This window comes from Chaetura pelagica, unplaced genomic scaffold (genome assembly GCF_000747805.2).
Source record: "Chaetura pelagica isolate M959 unplaced genomic scaffold, ChaPel_1.0 scaffold10, whole genome shotgun sequence".
Lineage (NCBI taxonomy): Eukaryota > Metazoa > Chordata > Aves > Apodiformes > Apodidae > Chaetura > Chaetura pelagica.
The window spans coordinates 4,260,242-4,279,115 of NW_009952263.1; the positions used below are offsets into that span (position 1 = coordinate 4,260,242).

An 18,874-nucleotide genomic window follows, 5' to 3' on the forward strand; every position below is an offset into this window, starting at 1 on the left:
TTAAATGGTTGTGTTTACACTTAATACATTAAAAATTGAGGAAAAGACTGCTTTAGGGAATTGCTAATGGATTCTGAAGTCTTTTTCCAGCTCATAAGTCACCAGAAAAAAATCTGCTCCAATTTAGTGGTGACAGTTTTTATTATCCTGCTGTCTTGAAGACCTTTCCAGAATAAGACACTAGAAATCGTACATGGTTACAGAGAATGATGTTTCCTTTCATGTATACCTGCCATTTTTTTGTTTCACAAAAGGGATTTTAAGGTATGAAGGGGACATATCGACAACAGATGAAGAGATATAAGTAAAAGTTATGAGAGTCATGGTTATGATAACTGCTTCTGTAATTGTATATGTATACAGAAATTTTAGAAAAACTCTGGGAAATGAAGTAAATTTTGAGACTGAGATGGAATAGAGAATCACATTGTGATTCCTTGAGAACTTGAGTAATCTTGAAAGCTGTTGGGAAAATGAAGAAGAGCAGACCCTTCAAGTATCATTAAGAAGTAGGTGAGAATGTTCTTTGTTAGTTGGCAAACTAACTTGAATTTTCTGAAACATAATTATTCCAAATAAAGTGATAGAACAATGTTACTTGAGCTCTGGCTTTTTGTCCTAAAATTGAGATGTTTTCTTTTTGTGCTGTTTTGAGGAAACTATAATTGTCATGGTAATTAGAAGTACTATTTTACTTGTGTCCCTCATCTTCTCTGCTGCTGCGGAGTAAGTATTCCTTGATCTTAATTGCTGTTTATGGACTATGCAGTCCATCTGCATACAGTGTTAGGTCACCCAAATTTCTTATCTAATACAGGTCACTGCTTTTATTTATGGCCATGTCTTGTGAGAGCGCTGCATAAATTGGTATTGTGATATGATTTCATGCAGAGATCTGCTGTGGCTTTTTTTTCTCATTGCTTATTCTGGCGACATGATCATATTTTCACTTATTGAAAGCAGTTGTGTGTTGGGAAGTGTAATTTAAGATGAAGGAGTCTGTTGTTCTTTCATAAGTACTTACTTTTTAGCCTGCTTTATGATGTTATATCATCAAACCAATTAACCGTTTTTCCAGCAGTTCTTTCTTCCTCCAAAAATATCTTTTGAACCATTTCACCAATTTAAACCAAATCTGAGAGTTTAGATTCTTTCAGTGCTTGTGAAAATTTGGTAATGGTTAATAAGTAAAGACACAGTTTCATCTTCTTGGTGAGAAAAGTATTTAAGCTCAGCTGGAATGTTACCTTCTGAATAAGATGCACTTCATGCTATCATGTGTCAGTAGCTGTGTTTAGATAACCAAGCGAATTGGAAACTGAAGATAATGTGGGGTGAGAGAAAGTAGAAAACTAGTGGAAAAACTAGTTTTGCACTAGTTTTGCCGTTCATGAGACAACTGGGTCCTGGAGAGGATTTGCTCATTTGCTTAGAAAGGTAACAGAAGGTAAACAATCCTTTCAATGCATTAATACAGAATTTTTATTGCAGGATATTCTGAAAGTCGATTAATACAAATATTCAACTCTGAGAATAAAACATAACAATGAAATGTAATTGTGATTGTATGGTTGTAGTTTAGGCATACGTTTATAATAACAGCAAAAAGTCCAGTACAGTTGGAGGTGGAATCGGCAGGGACAGTGTATCTGAGGACAGGCGGATAATCCTGGCTCTGTCTGCATGCCACAGGGCAGCTCTGCATAGAACATTGTGTATCATTGTGGGCATAACATTACTGAAAAGATAAGATGGATGGACTTCAAGGAAGAACATTGAAAGTGGTTGACAGATTAATTTATAAAAATATCACAAAATTATTTATTTATATGTATTTTTTAGTAACACATTTGGCTAAATAACATCTGTCACCTCACATTTGAAATGTTCTTAGTATCATGTCCAGTATTACATAGCGTTATACATGGGACTGAAACTGGAAATTATGTGAAAAAAAGCAAAAAAGCATGAAGATATTTGCATTTATCTCTGGAATAGATAAATAATCTCAATGGAAATCACAGAAATCCCTGCCATAGGACATAAATTAACACTAGATAGGAGAGAGTGTAAAAAAATTTTGGACTAAAAGAAAGCAGGCCGCAAGTGACATGAACTAGTTCTATCCTAAGAAAACTGTTGTTTTACTCAGAAAATCTTAGAAGTAATTCAAAGTCATAGCACAGATTTTCTTAATGAAAGGCTGTGTGAAAACAGGTTAGTTTCTAGACTTGTTTTCGAACAAGAGGGTTGTTTTTATTTTGCTTCTATAGAGTTACTTTTACTCTTGAGAAAAACCCAAAACATTTAAGTATAGTATGTAACATTTTTTTAGACATTGTGATTAATTTAAATTGCTGTCTGGAAAAAAAACCCAACAAAAAACCAAACAGATTAGAAACCAACAATGTATTTCTTGGAAAGAATTATTGCTGCAGAAATTGTATAACAATTATTTAAATGTACATTAATTATTATTTTTTACCCCTCAATGGCTTAAGATTTTTAATTTATAGTCCTTTTGGAGCAGATAATAAGAATGGATGAACACTTTTTATTAGAACAGAATTAGTCATTTCATCAAGCTAATTTATGAGTTAATAAATGTCTTTTAGTCCAATGTTATTGGTACTTGTTTGCTAGAATTGTTATTTTTTAATGTTTCTTTTAACTAATGTCAAGTGAGCTACATTTAGGTGAACGGTGTTACCTTGACACAGACACTCGAAATACTTTTGCTGGTGTTTTTTCAGGTGTTTTTTTTTGGTTGGTTGGGTTTTTTTTGTTTTGGTTCTGTTTGTGGGGGTTGTGGGGTTTTTTGGTTTTGTTTTATTTTTGTTTTTTTTCCCCCATTCTCTTCTATCTTAGATGTCAGCTGTATTGGTAACTTGGCAGATCCTTACTGTTTGTAAACCTTTACTATTTCTTGTTCTGCTTTACTTTGCTGCCCAGTATATGGTAGGCTGTTTCCATTTCCAGTGACATTATGTGTTATCTTGCTGTCTTTGATGTTCCTGTGATAGTATTTGCTGTTTGACCATATTATTGATGGTCAGTTAAAGTTATTTCCTGTTTTCATGTGGCTCTTGGACTTCAGTTTCTGCTGTGGCTTTTGTTCAGTTGCTTGCTTCTTCATTGTATCCAGATTTCAGAACTCTGTCAAGGATTATTCAAACTGCCTTAGTCCTTCTTTGGTTTCTTCCATCTCTTTTACACGATTTCTTAGCTTTGAATGTACTGCTTTGAACACTAAAGAGCAGAAGAGTCATATGTGCAGCCCTCCTGTAGGGAGAAGTGGATTAGACAGACTGTGAATTTGGCAAACCAAAGTATTCCATACCGTATATAATTCAGGGATCACACAAGTTAAGCCCCTTCCTTCTTTCGTCTTCTTTCCTTTCTTCTGTTTATGGCCATGAACAGAAGTGTCTATGGAGGACTCTGTCTATCCATCACTGTTGATTCCAAGGCTCGTGTGTTCCTGAACCTCACAACTCTCCCCTCAGCTCCTGTCTGCTCTGCCTTTCTCTCTGACAGCTCCAGGACATTTTGGGACTGCTCACAGCTCAGGAAGTGCTGTGGGAGTTGCTGGGGATGGGGGGAGTCAATATGTTTTTGTACATTCCTGAACATACTTATATACATTTGTACATGTTTTCTTTTATCATTAGTATTTAGTTAAAGCTGCCTAGTTTAGTTTTCAATCTGGAAAGTCTTTCTCCTTGTTCTCTCTCTCCTTTCCCTACCTGGATGGGAGGGGATCAAGAGCATCATTGTCGCTTGCTTAGCTGGTGATCCTGAGTCGAACTGTGACATGTTACTATCTTATTCAAGTAAAATCTTCAGCTGTCTGCTTTTTTTCTTTTTTTCATTTTACATTTAATCTATACTGAACATGAGTTTCAAGTTAGGTAAAATGAACTACTCATATGAAATCAGCTATTCAAGATTCAGGTTTATTTTAGAGTTGTTGTAGAATTGGATTTGATACTGCTTGTGTTCATCTTGCAGATAGTTGTTTTCCATATCTCCCTTTCAATTTTAAGTATTCATATGATTTCTTGATGGACTTGGTTATTTGGACAAAGGCACTGAATGGAGATCATTCTGAAAGGCATATAGCTCACTAACCAATCTTTTACCATTGTTTAAGTTTTGAGATTTATATTCCATAGATAAAACCCCAACTTTTCATTTTCTTGAACTGCTTGTACAGTTACAGATGTAAGACAATTCCTCAAAGCATTTTGTAAGGAATGGCAGTTTTTCACTGGAAAGCATCTCTAATTGGAAGGAATCCATTCTTAGAAGTATCTATCAGATGCATGTTATGAGTACCTTTTAGAATATGAGGGTTTCAGCTTTTATGTACATGGATAGCACATTGCCACAATTTAACAGAAATGCTGAAGATAAATTGTATCTGTAAAACTGACGATTAAGGGAGTGGAACATCTCCCTTATGAGGAAAGGCTGAGGGAGCTGGGTCTTTAGCTTGGAGAAAAGGAGACTGAGGGGTGACCTCATCAATGTTTACAAATATGTAAGGGGTGAGTGTCAGGGGGACGGAGTTAGGCTTTTCTCAGTGGTGACCAGTGATAGGACAAGGGGTAATGGGTGTAAATTGGAGCCTAGGAGGTTCAAGGTGAATATCCGAAAAAATTTTTTTACTGTAAGAGTGACAGAGCACTGGAACAGACTGCCCAGGGAGGTTGTGGAGTCTCCCTCACTGGAGACATTCAAAACCCACCTGGATGAGTTCCTGTGTGATGTACTCTAGGTGACCCTGCTCTGGCAGGGGGGTTGGACTAGATGATCTCTCGAGGTCCCTTCCAGCCCCTAAGATTCTATGATTCTGTGATTCTATGATTTTTGTATGAATAAGAACACCAGATGTGTGGACCATACAATGATGATTGCCTTGAATAATATAAATGGAAAATCACATTGAATGGAAAGTTTATTAGGTACATTTCAGAACCTGTCTTACACTTCCTCTTGTTTTAGACTTTGTTTCATTATGTGTCTGAAGGTGTAAATAGGTGTAAATTTGAACTTCAGTGTGTTTTTCTGTTTTAAGCCTCCCAGAGGAGCTGCATGTAAGCGCTAAACTACATATTAATGATACTTTGATTTGGTCTTATAATGTACTCAGATGCATATGGTAATACTGAAAATTCAGAAGTATAAAACCAGTTGAAGCACCTGTGCAAATGTTGAGCTTAATTAGATAATTGCAGTATTTTCATTACATTGTGAAAGGTGATACTTGATGACATTTACAGTGTGTTCTAGAACACTCTCCTAGTAAGTATTTTTGTAAGTTAATATCTTTAGAATCTCTAAGAACTAATATATAATGTTAGTACACATAAAAGCTTAAAGGTATGTAAATTCAGAGACATACTGATCAGTTTTTGAATGCTGACTTTATGTCTCTGTCTTTATTTTAAAAACTGTAAAATAAAAACCCCGGAGGTGGAGTAAAACATCTGCTTCTATTTTAGACAGAGAAACACTGAATATGTGCTGAAAGAAAGCAGCAAGTTAGTGATTTCTCTGAATTGTTGATCAACAGCAGTGTAGCTGAGAGCTTCACTGGTTTATAACTGGGATCTTGTTTTTACACATTTCTCAATGCTAATTAACATTTCAGATTGAGACAGACTACACAACTTTACTATTTGCAGTGAAAAGTGTCCTTCCATACCAAGCCAGAACCTTTTTGGCAAGATTTTAGTAAAAAAAAATAAGTGAAGTATTATCATGTATCTTGCTATATCCTGCAGTTATGATAGCCCTGTCCCTGACATGCACTGCCTGTCCAGATGGCCAAGTGGCCTTGGTTTGCTTCTTTATAAACTAAATTAAACTAATGTAGAGGAGCTTTCCTGGGCAAAAACAGGCAATGCTTAGACTAGAAAATGAAACTGTTGAGATTACACTGATGAGAGAGGAATTATACATATGAAGGTTACCTCTCTTAGCTGACTTTACCTATACTAAAATTGCATTCCCCACCTGGTGGCAGGAGGTTTTATTACACCATAAAATTGAAAATTAACATAGTAAATTTCTTCCCTATCCCCACACATTTTAAAAAATGATGGACTTGATTAACTTTTTTAGAGGCATCAGCAGAGGTTTAGGATACCTGAAATGGTGAGAAGAAATTATATATATCAAATTATACAAAACTACGTAATGTAATTTGTAATAGGGAAAAAAGTATGCAAGTTAGAACAATTGTAATAAATTATTAGATAATTACTTAGCAATACATTTCAAAATAGAAAACTGTGAAGGGAGAATTTTTTACTGCTGATTGAAAATCCTGTTCCAGCTTCATCACTCAAGGGACAGAGAAAATATTCCCAAAAGGCGTATATTGAATTCTTGTAGGTGAGAAATGCAAATAGCTTTCAGCAATGTTCAGAGAAGATCTTTATTCAAAGTGTCAGGTTTGTGGCTCCTGTTCTTAATTTCATTGCTTTTAGTGGTAATTATGAAGATACAATACTCAATGTGTATATGTGGCTTACAGCAAAGTATCCAAGGAAAAATTGTGACAAGCAGCAACTGCTTTTCTGTTTTTTCTCTGGGTTTTTTTTTGTTTGTTTGGGGTTTTTTTTGTTGTTGTTGTTGTTTTTTTTGTTTTTCTCCTTTGGGATGATGTTGATGGTGAGTTGCTTCTTTTTTTTTTTTTTTTTTTTTTTTTTTTTTTCTACTTTATCTTCCTTCCCTCTCACCCCCCTTGATTTAGATACTGATTATATAGTAGATCTGTGTTTTTTTCACACTGGGCTCCAAAGACAAATTATCCTGCCTTAGTTTAGTAAAATGAAAATGGGCCTCCCTGGCTCATAGAAACCTATAAATGGTGTTGAAACACAAGCATAACCTTGATTTTCTTATTTTTGGACTGAAATTTCTGGTCTTGGCCCTTCTAGGAGAAAATAGACATTTCTTGAATTCAAAGGAGAGATTCTAACTTCATATAAGGCAATTTTTTTTTTCACTATTGTAACAGTCAAGTGTAGAAAAACTGCACAGAGAGGTTGTGTTGTCCTTACCTCTGCAGGTTTTCAAGATACAACTGGATAAATCCTTGGTTCGCTTGGGTCAGAGTACGACAGTCTCATTTTTATAGTGAATTGTGGCAGTTACATGTGCAATGCTGAAGTAAATTCCTTCCCCTTTGCTTTGATGAGTTCTGCCAGCAACTAAAAAAAGGCTACCCATTGCAAGCAAGTATTATTTTATAGATACCTTAACAAAGATACCTCAAAATAATGGAAGCGTTAGAGACTCTTTTAGTGTTTGGGCCAAAAAAACCCGACCAACCAAAAAAAGTTTTTATCAGCATGTACAGCAAGCTTTTCTGCCATCTCTCCTGCTGTCCTGTCTCCAATAATGTCAATATTTTGATATCTGTAGGGAAGGTAGAATGGGATAAGTACATTTGATACTTTGCTAGCCTCCAACTATTTTCAGTTTGGATTGCTTCCTGAGCTAGATAATGTTTCTAGGCAGGAATGTTTGTATAACCACCCCCAACTTAAGGAATCTCCATAAAACTGTAAATAATTATTGGAGGAATGATAAAGGCTAAGAGTAATAACTCTGTCACTGTCAAAATTTTCTGCAGTGCTGTATGTTTCTAATTTATTTACTCTTTCATTATAGCTATCACCTTCTTCCTGAAGAATCACCCTTATTTTAATTAATAAGTAACTGTCTAGTTGAAAGAATGTCTCATTTGAAAATAGTCCTCATATGGTAGGATGACATACCAGCTGGTTCTTACACCTGTCAACTGCACTTGGATTAACCAGTGAACACTGTCCCAAGCCAAGTAACGAGTAGCTTATTGAAGTTCTGTGCAGTTTGGGAAATCTTTGCTGATTGCGACGCATGTAAAGCCAGCTTGAAAATATTAACAACAATTCTTAGAAGTTTTAGAAGCTCTAAAAAACTAATGCTGTTTTGAAACATCATTCCCTCAGCTTGCCCTTTCCTCCCCCTCCAAATTCAGGACTTCTTCCTTCTTGTTGGAACTTCTGTCCACTGATAACTGATGTGAACAAGAGCTAATCATCATGCTCTTTCATATAGGTATGTGATAATACTAATGTAGCAGGTTCAGGTTGGAACAGTCTGTAAATCTCTCTTGAAAGTATCCTTAGGTAAAAAAAACATGACGATATAATGTCATTGAGCAAAATTACAACTGAAAGATTGAGTGCAAAAATGTCCCCAAGGCCATGTAGAGATGATTTGGTGAATTGGTACTGCTTTGCAAGTAGCACAAATTTTGACAGGATTTTTTTTTTTTTTTTAAATCCCAATTGAAAATATGGGGTAGTATGGAAAGCTATCTTTTGTATTTAAAATTCTGCTTAGTTTTGCAGAAATAGTTCAGAAGAAAAAAGAGGTAACTTTGGATGAAGCAATGGCTTAATCAAATTCAAGACTCATTTAAAGACTGTTGGCATAGAAGACTTAGTTATTAAATATAAAAACAATGGTGATATATTGAGCAAGAGTGAACTTTCTGAGAAATGATTATAAAACCATCTGTTCCAGGATCCTGAGAATTTGGAAAAGCATTCTATGGATATATTTCTGTGTCTTTCACTTAGAAGAATTTAGTCTTGCTATTGCTGTGGACATTTGTTCAGCAAAGGACTCTCTTGCAGTTAACATAATGCTGCCGAAGTAAGCTTTTTCAGCTTGAATACGTAATTTGGAAATGCGCAGTGATTTATAAGCCTAGAGAACTGTAGTGATTATCTTGAATTTGTTAGCTGCAAGAACTAAATTACTAATTATATAAGTATCTGCTGTCTCTTTTAATATCCAAGACTGTAAATCTAGAGTATAACATCAGTACTATCAGCCCTTGGAGCAATGGATATGAAATTCTTTATCAGCTCTTAGAGTTTCTCCCTTTGTGTATTTTATTTTGATGTTGCATGCTGATTTTATGATATGGACAACTGTTTGCTAAAAGTTTAATTAGTGCCACTATCGTATTTCAGCCAATCAAGATCTCTTAGTCTAAAAATTAAAGGAAGAACTGTGACTTTACAAATAAACAAAAACTAAATAGGTCATACCAATGATACACCCATAAATTAATTTTCATTATTTGTAGCTAAGACTGATTTTGTAGAATTTTTATGGAATAAAATTTAGAGTCTGGTTGTACTAATTTTTTCTGGTCTTGACCAGACAGTGACAGTTTATACACAGTTGTCAACTGAATTAGACAAACCATATGTACTCCCACCACCCTCCTGTTTGTGGGTGGCAGTGTACAGGAGCAGATCTGGATACTTTCTCTGCTTGGCATCGCTCAACAGTGCAGATCCAAAAGATGAAACTCGACTGCAGAACTGTTTTGCTAGTCAACAAGTACTGTACCCAACCCACATTTCTAACTAGCAGATGGTGAGGCAAGCCTGTAGATCATGGTGAGGGATTTCACCACATCTCTTGAAAGTAAATAAATAATATTTGAACATTCTACTTAAAAATCTTAATTACAAATTTATTTAGCCATTAAAGCATAGCATCATGTAAGTATGGGATTTTATATGATCAGTAAAAATTTTATGGTAATTCTAGATAAATATTAATTAATTAACAGAGTATTTTTTAAGCATGTAGCAATATTTCTTTGAGTTATTGGTCATCATAATGCACTTCTGACTAAAGACATTTGTTCTGGAAGTAAAGATGAGGGAGTACTCTGTTGCAAGTCATCCTTTTGATTAAAAAATAAACATAAAAATATATTAGATACGCATTTAGTACAAGAAGTCTTTCAGCATGAGTAAGCAGACCAAATTAGTTCATTAACTTTGTACTGTTATGCATTTGTGTGAAACCATGCTAAAACTATGACTCTGTCAGCACTGTATTCTTTCTGTGATTTTTAAACCATACTAGTAACAAACACATTTTTCATAGTCACCCACCCAATGGAGTGCTTTTTGCTCTGCACATCAAGCTAGGTGCTTCCCTGCTGTTCATGAATACAAGATTCTGCAAGCCAGGTCATGATTGCTTCTGTTTCTCTTGTGATTGCATTTGGCTTATTCTTTCTGTGACTGCTATGAGACTTTTTGCATAGGTACATAGAACTGGCTTGAATACTCTCAATTTGGTTTTTAATATTATTTAGTCATCTAAAAGAATGATTTATAGCTTCATGCCTTTTTATGCATGAAAATTATTAGTAGAATGAAAGACTGTAAAATTCAAGTCAGATTTATTTTTCTGAACAGGAGCATGTTTAGAACTTACTAAGACAGGGGCTTTGCCTTATTGATAAGTTGCAATACCAATGTTTACTTTAATAGTTAGATTTTAATACATAAAAATGAAATTTCGACAAAGTCCTCTGATGAATTAGTATCACAGTGAGAAACAAAGACAGTCTGATTACAGAAATGGCATTGTGTTCTAACACCATTATCAACATCCTGCATTCCCCTCTTTGGTTGTGTTACGTTGGCAGCAAACATCAAGGAAAACTGCTAGTTAGATTTTGCCCAAGAATTGGTATCTTTTTTGATCAGTTTTATCAGAAATGCGTGACCTGTGAGTGTCTCTCACTTACCCACACTGTGACCTTGGTTCTGACTTTCTATTCTGTTCAGATCACTTTATTTCTTAATATCACTTAATAGTTTATCTAAGGAACCTAATCTAATTTATTTTAATTATCTGTTTTCTGCATTTTGTACAAATCAGCAGAACACCTTCTAGCACCATACTTTATCCAGACTGCATCATCAATTGAATTTACACAGTGCCTCTCAGTTCCAAAGATATCAGTAGTACAATCATGAAGTTGTTATAGTGTGTCACTGTTTGACTCAGGTCCGACAACAATGCTCTTGATCCTCTCCCCCTCCCACCCAGGTAGGGAAGGAGAGAGAGAAAAAGAGAGAGACTTGGCTGGATTGAAAACTAAACTACACAGCTTTAATTAAGACACTAATGAATGATACAAGAAAATATATACAATTATATACAGATATATTCAGGTATGGGCAAAAGCCTCTCACCTCCCCCCACCCCAGCAACTCCCACAGCACTTCTCTGAACTGGGAAGAGTCCCGAGGAATCCCGGAGCTGCTGCTGGAGAAGAGCAGAGAGTTATGGGGGTCAGGAGAGCTTGAGCCTAAGGGTCGACGGTGATGGATGGACAGAGTCCTCCCCGGATGCCGGCCGTGGACAGAAGAGAAGGGAAGAAAAATAAGGAAGGAAGTTGTCTTCTGTCATCTCTGACCTTCCTCTGAGCTTACGTAGATATATGGAATGGAATATCTTTGGCCAGTTTTGCTGTCTGTCTAACTCAGCCTCCTACAGGGGGGTCACAGATCTCCCCGTAGTGTCTGAGCCGGCAGAGTGAAGGTGCAGCCTTGAAGCCTCAGTAGTTAGAAAAACATTCCAGTGTCTTATCAACCTAGCAGAACACACAGTTGCTAGTTAAAAGAAAGCTTACTGAAGGAAAAAAAAAATCAGTAAAAGGAAAATTGGCTTCATCCTGGCTCAAACCAGGACATTGTGTTTTGAAATTCTAGGCTGAAAAGAAATGGAAACCAAGTAGGTTTTCAAGTTGATTTTACAGATGAAAGGAGTCAAGTATTTTTGTGTGTCTCTGAATAGATGCTAAGTGAGAAAAAACACATTATGTGATATGACCTTTACCTACTGCTAAGACTTGAACTCCAGCATCAGAATATCCTTACTAATGTAAATTATTATCATTCATGAAAAGTGCTGAGGAAATCAAGAGAAAGAAATGGAGTCTGCTTTGTACTGAGTCAAAATTACTGCTGCCTTCTGTTTGCTTTAAATGGATCTTTACAATGGATTTCTTTTTTATTTTCATTTAGGTGGTGCTACTCACTTTAATAGTAAAGTCATCTCCAGGAGCATTCTAATTATAGGAATCACATTCAGATCTTCTATTTGAATTACGAGAGGGTGTGATAGATTCATCTATTGTCTAGTCCATTTTATTGAAATGCCGTAGCTGTAAATAAGTCAATGCTGTAATTCATTTGTATCATTAAATCCAAAGACATTGTAAAATGGCATGAGTAGACAGGACAAGTGAGCAAAATATAAACCACTAGTATTGTGAAAAAAAACTGTAGAGGAAGATGAAAAGCTATTAATTATACTTCCATTTAAAGAATTTGGCTGTTAAAGGAAAATAAATACAACCCTTTGAACATAACTGTATGTGCTTTGAAAATATATTATAGTGACTAACTAAATATTGGGTGTTTAAAAAAAAAAAAGAAAAAGCCTACTTCTAGGTGAATTAATGAAATATTGTGGATTGTGTTGCATTTACTTAGCCCTGAAGTTGTAAAGAATGAGCCATATGGAGAGAAGGCTGATGTCTGGGCTGCAGGATGCATCCTTTATCAGATGGCAACTCTGAACCCACCATTTTACAGCACCAATATGCTCTCTTTGGCAACTAAGGTATTTGGATTTACTAGATCAACCTAACAATTATTTCTGCATGTGTCCACTACATCCATGAGAATTTATGTTTAAGGTTATAGAAGCGTAAACTGCTCTCTGGTCTGATGTGTGAACGAGCACATGTTTATCACTGTATGAACTGCTATCTTGCCATTCTAATTGCAAAAATTGCCTGTAAATGTTAGCATATTATTACATCTCAGACTAGCCTATTTTTATCATTGAATCTGGAGATAGGTGCCTTAGATATATAAAGTTTCTTGATGTACTATAATATTGGATTTTCTATATCATTGTGTATTGTACCTGAGGATATCTAATTAGGAGTGACATTCTGCATTAGATGTGTTCTAAGTTCTTTTACAATTTAGAGCTGATGATGTAATGCCCATGTGATTGTTTCAAGGAGTAATACTAGTCATATGGGATCTTCAAATAAATAACGGAATAATTTTTTTTATTGGTTATATATTCTTTATTTTGCAGATAGTAGGGGCTGTGTATGAACCTGTTCCAGAAGGGCTGTACTCTGAAAAAGTGTCATTTACCATTAAGCGGTAATTGTTCATCCAGTTCTATTTTGATATCCTACTGAAAAGGTGTTTTGTTTTGTATGTTTCCAGCAGTAATGTTTGCTGACTTTAGCTACTGCCAGTATTTGTCTCTGAATATGTCATATCTTCTGATTTAAAGAAAATTGGAGATATCACTTTACCGTGCTAATAATACATGCAATATTGTGGCATAGATGTGACTGGAAAACTCATACCAGTATAGCGAGTACGTTTATCCAACCAGTACAGACTTTATACTTAGTACTGAAGTTTAACAATACCAGTGCAGAGCTTTATATTTCCCTCACATGGCCCCCATGAAAATACTGCATTTTGAGTAATTTTCAAGTGCAGTTTATGGTGAAGGAAGTCAATCTGTTGCAATATGTTGTTTATAGATCATATTTGACCAACAGAAATGTTTCCCATACTTTCTAATTCTCTTAGCAGAATAGCAGAGATAACAGAGCAATGGATGAGAAGATGAGCCTATATTTGTTCCACTCACTCATTACACTTTTCTCTTAGCTATGGTTGCATCTTCCTGGTGATAATATATGTAAGACAAAGTATACAGAGGGAATTGCTGCACTTCTGTGAGATACAGAGCCCTTGATTCTTCCAATTTAGAAAAACTTTATTAGTATTTTCTTTCTCACTTGTGTTGAATTCCATCTCTAAAAAGCATTTTACTATACAAAGGCTGTGATATTGTTATACTATGTTTTATTGTACAAAATGGTTTCTGTTATTTAAAGACCTTGAGGATGAAGGGGAGCAATGGAGAGGATGGGAGCTAGTAGAACTAACATTTAAGTTTAAGAGGTCCTGAAATAAAATGTAATATATTAAATTTTACAGATATTTGTAGTTGAGTAACTGTCTTTATTAATTCATTGCTTGCTATTTAAGAATAATACAGTAATTCCAAATGCATCCAGAAAATACTTTCCAGTCACATCGTATCATACAATCATAGAATGCCAGGTTGAAAGGATCATCTGGTCCAACCTTTCTAGGTACTACTGTAGTTTATATGAGATGGCTCAGCACCCTGTCAAGCTGAGAATTAAAACTGTCCAATGTGGGGGAATACACCACTTTCCTTGGGAGACTATTCCAATGTTTGATTGTCCTCATCATGAAAAATTTACCTCTTGTGTCCAATTGGAATCTCCTCAGGAGGAATCTGTTCCTATTACCCCTTGTCTTTTCCATGTGACTCCTTGTAAATAGGGAGTCTCCATCTTCTTGATAGCCACCCTTTAAGTACTGGAACATAGCTTAGGGTTTCCCCTAAGCCTTCTTTTTTCAAGGCTGAACAAACCTAGTTTTCTCAGCCTCTTCTCATATGGCAGGTCCTCCAGTCTTCTGATCATCAGGCTTGGTATGTATTGCATTTTAAACAAATCTTTATCTGTGCCTTAGATAGAGTTATGTGCGTATCTGGCCCTCTGTCTTTTCCTTTTCATTCCTGGTAATAGGACATTTTTGAGGGTTTTTCTAAGGCCAGCTGTTGAGTTATTTATAATTATTGATACTGTGGCTGTATTAAACAGATTCACTGAATGTCCCATATCATCATAAGAGCACCTCTCATATGAAGACAGGCTGAGGGAGCTGAAGTCATTCAGCCTGAAAAAGAGAAGACTCTGGGGGGACCTTATAGTGACCTTTCAATAACTGAAAGGGGCCTATAAGAAGGTTGGGGAAGAACTGTTCACAAGGGCATGTAATGATAGGACGAGGGGTCATGGTGTTAAGCTAGAAAAGGGTAGATTTAGGTTGGACGTTAGGGAAAAGTTCTTTAATATGAGGGTAGTGGATCACTGGAACAGGTTGCCTAGAGAGGTGGTGGGGACCCCATCCATGGAGACATCCATCAAGCCAGGCCATGAGGCTCTGAGCAATCTGTTCTAGTTGGAGATGTCCCTGCTTATGGTAGGGGTTGGACTACGTGAACTTTAGAGGCCCCTTCCAACCCAAGACATTCTGTGATTCTTTGGTAATGAGACTGGCTGCTGTGGAGGGTCACTGGTTTAAATACATTGTTAAATAAATATTTGCATGAAAATATTAAAATTGAGTTTTCCTATAATGTAAGAATTTCTCTGCTTCTTTTAAGAGCAGTGGGAAGCATACAATGTTTTTTAAAAAATGTTGATTCTCTTAGTTTTGGTTAATCTTTAAATGAAATTTTACATTTATGTTTTGGCTTATGCTTTCTGGGATATTTATAAAGAAAAAAGAACATTAGAGTAAAATAGTAATAATGAGATTTTACTTGTAAAATAGATGAGGAAACATTAACAACAATGAAGAAGTTGTTTCCGAATGACTGAAGATAGTACATATTCAAAGATTAAAAGAATAATTTATTGATAATTATTAGAAAAAAAACATTGAAAGCTTAATGTTGCAACAATAAATTTGCAGTTAGTGTTATTATTATTAAAATACAGTTTTATTGAATTACATTACTAATGAAACTTCTGGAATCACAAGCTTCGAAGTCCTTTAGAGTTGAACATCAGTCTACTCAGTGTTTAGTCATAAAGAAATAATTTATTTCTAGATGCACGGGTAATGGATTTAGAACTTATCAGAAATCTTTTATAGCTGACATCATCCTTGGAAATTCTGACCAATTTCAGTGGATTATTGTATTACATTACTAATGAAACTTCTGGAATCACAAGCTTCGAAGTCCTTTAGAGTTGAACATCAGTCTACTCAGTGTTTAGTCATAAAGAAATAATTTATTTCTAGATGCACGGGTAATGGATTTAGAACTTATCAGAAATCTTTTATAGCTGACATCATCCTTGGAAATTCTGACCAATTTCAGTGGATTAAAATAAAAAATATTAAAAATAATTAAATGGAATATTTCTTAAGGGTGAAAAACTTGCGTCTGTTTAAAGCAAATATAACACTTTAAGTAAAACAGATTAACAAAGTTATGAAAATTAGCCATATTAACCCATCAGCAGGTAGGGTGGTTAATAAGCCTTAGTGAGTATGAGTGCCTGCAATCATGAAGCTTCCTCCATCTGTCCAACAAAGACTTTGTTGACTTACTCTTTGTTTTTGTGTGGTTTATGGCAAACATCTACCACAATGTCATTAATGTTGGTCTGTTCCTCTGATTCTTACCCATAAGCTCTTGGACTCCATGCAGTCAGATTGCAGATGGGCACTGATGTATCCTCTGTAAGATCTTGTTCTTCCTCACCTGTTCCTAAGTAATTATACCTGTTCTGTAATTGCATATTTGTAGTTAGAGGAAAAGCCTTCCTTCTTGTGGCAAAAGTCACAAGTATCCAGCCTACCTCCTCCTGGGAGCCTCCATCCACTGCTCTTTTGAGAATAATCTCTAGATTTTCCTCCTTTTTTTTGCATTGCTTGGGAGTCTCAGTTCCTGAAAATCTCTGTTAAGAATGTCATTCTCCTGTAAATCCTTCTGACAGCATGACTTTCTCCTTTACAGCTACTTTGTCCAGCAGTGCAGCACCTTCAGCAGAGCATAGTCTCCACAGCAGAGTCCAGTAGTGCACAGCAGCAGCCCCCCATAGCAATTCTGTCTGGGGCAGTGCCAAGGATAATTCTTCCAGCGGATGCCAGAGACTGTGCTCTGTGGTGTGTCAACACCAGGGCTGCACAGTGTCAAACTGCCCCCTAGAGGCTTGAGCAGAGTTCCAGCCAGCATGACTAGATAAATACCAATGGAGGAATGCTGTGGTACTAAACAATTTTTTAGAAAGAAATTATTAGCTTTCATTAGAGAATGTTCTGTCTTTAGATGTTTGACTCCTGATGCAGAGGCACGTCCAGACATAGTGGAGGTCAGCTCACTTCTGTCTAATGTGATGATGAAATACTTGGATGTTTTATCTACCTCTCATCTTACGCTGGAGAAGAAATTGGATCGGGAGAGGAGACGAACCCAGAGGTGCTTCATGGAGGCCAATCGAAATGCAGTAACCTATCACCAAAAGCTTCCCATTTTATCACAAGTAAGTGCATGTATTAGGTTTTATTTTTTATCATTGTTTGTCATATCTGAGAAAAGAAGGTATGACAAAGCAGAAAATAAATAAAAATGAAAAGACTCATCCTCTTAGAACATCCTTCCATGCAGGTTCTACTTTTTAGCAAGGTATTAATTAATTTTTTGTGGATGTGCTTATGCAGGAAAAATAACTGTATCTTAAAACCCTGTATCATTCTGTGTTGGAAAATGCCATTGTTAGGGAGGTACTTGCAGTTTGGGTAGAATCTAATCATGTTTAATTATTACTGCACACTTGTGAATGGTTTCTGAAGATGAGAATATACACTTGGCTAAGGTGGAACAAATGGATAATCTTGTGTATGTCTCACTAGCAATGACACCTAGAAAATGGAACCTACACAAATATAATGTTTAATTACAGATTGCTAAGAAGAGTGATGCTGGTAAGGTATTTTTTAATACTTTTTATATGATACAGTCCTGCAGAAATAATTCTTGAAATTCTCCCATTTGATTCAGGCAGTGTTTTAAGAACTCTTCATTACGTCAGTATTTTACATACTGAACCAAGCTTGTATATAATCTCAGAGAATTTATTTAATAATACAAGGACAGTGTTTTTGTGTAGTAAAGCTCACTGTGAAAGTTACTGATATGGTAATTATGAAGCAAAGTTATAATTTACGCAGTTACTCGTCTGCTCAGCTATTGTATCTCTCTTAAATACCTTTTATCAGGGCTCTGTAATTTGCACTGAAGGACCTCTGTGCAGGAAAAAGGTTTTCAGGAACACCTGGTCCCAAACTCAGAGATTTTTTTTAAAAAAAAGTATGTTATTTGTCTTCACTTTCCTGACCAAACATAAAACTTGTAGATAGTGTTAATAATTTTGACCTGTCAGTCCAAGATCATGATTAGCAGCTACCATTTTTTCCAATAAAAGGGATGTTTTCACCTTCCTGGAAAACATCAACAAACCACTGTCATTTGAAGTGTAAGAGGTACTGAGATGAAAGTAAGATACAGAGTAGGATTTATAACTTAAAACAATATGAGAATTATTTTCCTAGTTTTCTTACCCTACAAATTTGGAAGCTTGTTGTATGTTATTATTTTTAATGTCTTCATATATTTGTTCTCGCATAACCAGAGGAAATATACCAAAAAAAAAAAAAAAGGTACTGTAGATGGATAGCTTCTTGATTTGGGATTTCAGTGAAATGATCCTGTGTTTGAGAGAAGAGTGCCCTATTCAGACACTTCTAAGATGTGTGTGAAATAATAGAGTTACTCTGAAGGAAGAGTGCTTCTGGTTTGTATAAATACTTTAAAAATACACCTATCTACATAACAAGAGGAAAATACCTCTGTATTTTGGGGAATTAATGGCAGTCTTCTCAAGGAATACTGTAATTCTAGTTCCACCCCATGGGTATTTTATTATACATATTAAAAGAAACATGTGCAGCAGGAGGATCTGACAAAGATCCAAAACACTACAGAAGCTGAGGGGATCATCGCTCAGTAATGACAACTGGAGACTGGATTGTGTGTCCTTGTTGTAAATAAGAGAATAAATCAGGCTAGGGTCTTTCAAATTTCAGAGGAATGCCCCAGGACTTAGAAACAAAAGAAGCCAAGTTATTTCTTTGTTCCTGGTATTGTAGAAAAAATTTATGAAGTCACAAGATTTCTAATAAAGAGAATAATCATTCCTGAAAAGTTTGACTTTAGAAAAAAAAAGACAATTTTCTTTCTAAAAGTACTAGGAAGAATTTTAAGCAGCAGG

General features: G+C 35.6%; 1 protein-coding gene across 1 annotated transcript in view; it reads left to right on the forward strand.

The window, feature by feature from the left end:
* The window catches only part of NEK10 (NIMA-related kinase 10), a 77,740-nt gene that overhangs the window by 33,266 nt on the left and 25,600 nt on the right, over nucleotides 1-18,874 (forward strand). Inside the window, exons 23-25 of the mRNA XM_010007622.1 lie at nucleotides 12,384-12,513; nucleotides 13,003-13,073; nucleotides 16,873-17,086. Coding sequence (XP_010005924.1) covers nucleotides 12,384-12,513; nucleotides 13,003-13,073; nucleotides 16,873-17,086 — 415 coding nt within the window. The remainder of the gene's footprint in view (nucleotides 1-12,383; nucleotides 12,514-13,002; nucleotides 13,074-16,872; nucleotides 17,087-18,874) is intronic.